The sequence below is a fragment of the Corvus brachyrhynchos genome, unplaced genomic scaffold, assembly GCF_000691975.1.
Source record: "Corvus brachyrhynchos isolate BGI_N302 unplaced genomic scaffold, ASM69197v1 scaffold893, whole genome shotgun sequence".
Taxonomy (NCBI): domain Eukaryota; kingdom Metazoa; phylum Chordata; class Aves; order Passeriformes; family Corvidae; genus Corvus; species Corvus brachyrhynchos.
This window is the reverse complement of record NW_008237340.1, coordinates 57481-60574: the sequence shown is the minus strand read 5'-3', so window position 1 is coordinate 60574 and position 3094 is coordinate 57481. Positions and strand designations below refer to the sequence as shown.

Sequence of the window (3094 nt, the reverse complement as noted above, 5' to 3'; positions counted from 1 at the left end):
GGGGGCCCCTCAGCCCTGCCCCATAGAGGGGACCCTGTTGAAGCCCCACCCCCAGAACTCCGCCCATGGGTGGGTGCAACCTCAGGGGCTGCTCCACTGTTAATGGTGGGTTCTAAGCCCCACCCCCCGCAGGCAGCCCTACCCACTTTCAAACCACCCCTAAACGCTGCCCCAAAAGCCGTGACTCCGCTCATAAAGCGAACCCCCTAAGCGCTGCTGCCTAGGTGACCCACCCCCCCCACCACTATAAATGGGACCCCTTAGGCTCCAAGAGCTTCCTGGTCCCCATCCTGGGGGGATGCCCTCACCCAAAATACCCCCAGAGCCCCCCTCCCTGTGAGTTCTTCTCCCCTCCAGAGTCCCCTGCTGGGGTGCCTCACCCCCAAATCCCTTCCATCCTCCCTGTCAACAGCACTAAGGGGTTAAAAAATTTAATTAGTTCATTTATTGGGGTGCGGCAGAACTGGGAGGGTCCCCAATAGGGTGGAGGTCCCAGATAGGTTCCCCTGGGGGTGGCATTCTGGTGAGGGGGTCCCAGGGGGATCATGGGTTGGGGTCCTCAATAATCTGACGGGTGCTGGAGTAAGGAATGGGACCTCCACCCTGGGATGGGTCCCTGGAGGGGTTGTTGGGCATCCTGAGGTGGGGGTCCAATAGGGGGGAGTCTGTGGAGTGGGCCGCCATGGGGGGTCTTGGGGAGGGGGATCCCAAAACTTATTAGGCATGTAAGGACAGGGCCCCAGCGTGGGGGACTTCATGGGGGTTGCCAGCATGATGGTCCCATAGGAGCTCCCAGTAAGATTAGGGACGTGAGATTGTCAGGAGAGAGCGCCAGGGTGGGGGTCCTGGTACAGGGGTCCCAGGGAGTGGGTCTCTGTACAGGGGTTCAGGGGGTCCCCCTTCAGATGCCCCCCCCCTCGAGGCCCCGCAGGCGCCGGGCCAGCTGCAGATCCTTGGGGAACAGGGTGACTCGGCGGGCATGCAGCGAGCACAGGTACGCGTCCTCCAGCAGCCGCACAGTGAAGGCCTCTGCTGCCTGCATCCCAAAACCTGAGATGGTTCCCCAAAACCCCCAGCATGCCCCAACCCCCACAGCTCCCCCGGGGGCAGCGACCCCCCAAAACACACCCCCAGAGGGCAGGATCCCTCCAAACCCACCCACGGTGGACTGGGGGGACCGAAACACCCTGTGCTTCTAAATGTGTGAGGGGGGACCAACACCCAGTGACCCACCCCCATTCCCCAACAGATCCCGGGGATAAGGGACCCCCCCCAGCACCCCGAGGTCTCCCAGAGACCCTCTCAACATCCAAGGAACTCTGTCCCAGAACCCATAGGTCCCCCCACCCCATGGAGACCCTCCTAGACTCCCCCTCAGCACACATCAGACCCCCCCCGGCAAACCTCTCAGCCCCATCCAAGCACCCAGAGAGCTTCCTGGACTTCCCCAGCCCCCCAGAGGCACCCCCAGCCCCTCCTGCAGCACCCACAGAACCCCTTCCCCCAGCGCCCATGGAAACCTTCACAGCACCCATGAGATCCCCCACAGCCCCCTGGGACCCCTCCCCACCTCCTTAAGCTCCCTGGACACCCCTGCAGCACCCAGAGGACTCCTCCAGCCCCTCTGTGGCCCCTTCCACCACGCCTGGGCCCCTGACCCCTACCTCCTGCAGTGCCAGCAGGGCCATGCGCTGCCAGCGGTAATCGACCCCCCGGGTGAAGAGCAGGCAGAGCTCCCGCACCTGGGGCAGGGAGGGGGTCACATGGGGGCATTGGGGTCACAGGGAGTGGGGGGACATGGGGACAACATGGAGGGAATATGCGGGACATGAGGACACCCCAGGCTGGGGCCACCACCCTGGCAACACCCTGGAGACATGGGGACACTGTCCTGGGGACATCCCCAGGAGCTGGGGACACCCTTGTTGTCACCCTGGCAACACTTTGGGGACACCCCAGGGACAGGAACACCTGGGGATATCCTGGGGACTGGGGATGATGGGGACACCCTGCGGAGACCCCAGGTGCGGGGCAGGGGGAAGCACCACATTGGGAACATCTTGGGAACACCCTTGGGCATGGGAACATGGGGACACTCCCCTGAGGACACCCCGATGGGACAGGGGGGACAGTGCCAGCACGGGGGAAGGGGCACAGGGAACACACAATCCATGCAGCCCCTGAGGGTGGGGGGACACAAGGATGTCTGGAAGGACAAAACGACATTGGGGGACATGCAAGGATGTTGGGGGAGGACAGGGCCACCGTGTCATGAGGATGGGGGGGGACAAGGACATGGGGAGGGCTGGAACAGGGTTGACGGGGGGCCCTGGGGGAAGGGGGTGGTCCTGAGGGGCCCCAGAGGGTGATACGGGGCTCTGGGAACCTGGTAGGTCTGGAGGGGGTTGGACAGTCCCAGTGGGTGTTTGGGGCGGGGTCCAAGGGGAGACTGGAGGGTTCCAGGTTGGATTTCAGGGGTCCCAGGTCAGATTTGGGGGTTGGATTTGAAGGGGTTGTTTGAGGGGTCCCAGTGGGTAACTGGGGGAGTCCTGTGAGGAGCTGAAGGGTCCCAGGGAGGGTTTGAAGGCTCTGGGAGAGGTTGCAGGGTCCAAGAGGGTTGATCTGGGGTCTCCCAGGGTGGATTTGGGGATCCCAGGAGAGGGGATCCAGAGGGGTTTGGGAGACCCCAGATAATGGGAGGTCCTGGGGTGGATTTAGGGGGGTCATGGAGGGATTTGGGGGTCCCAAAGTAGATTTTATGGGTATCTGAGAGAATCTGTGGGGTCCCAGGGGAGCCCATGGAGGATGTTGGGAAGGTTCTGTGGGGGAAATGGGGGTGTCCGGGGATTTTGGGGTGCAGGAGTTTTCATTCTGGGATGTGGGGGGTTCTCACCAGGCGGGCGAAGGGGCCAGGGCGCAGCAGCAGGCGGGTGCTGCTCTGGTACCTGCGGATCTCCTGCAGTGCTCGCTGACCCGGGCGGCGCCCTGGGGGACATTAGATGGGGGTCTGTGGGGGCTTTAGGGGATCTATTTGGCCTAGAGGGGCACAGATGGGGGCCTCTGAGGGAACATGGGGGGTATAGGAGATCTATAG

The 3094-nt window shown here is 63.1% G+C and overlaps 1 protein-coding gene across 1 annotated transcript; it reads right to left on the bottom strand.

Annotated features, from left to right (window-relative positions):
• Positions 1-422: 422 nt before the first annotated feature.
• CENPA (centromere protein A) lies at positions 423-2995 on the bottom strand (the record flags this gene model as incomplete). The annotated part of the gene is made up of 3 exons (XM_017730616.1): positions 423-1036; positions 1665-1742; positions 2894-2995. Coding segments are annotated over 3 exons (315 nt in total), but the record flags the coding sequence as incomplete, so codon positions are not given.
• Between the last annotated feature and the right edge of the window lie 99 nt (positions 2996-3094).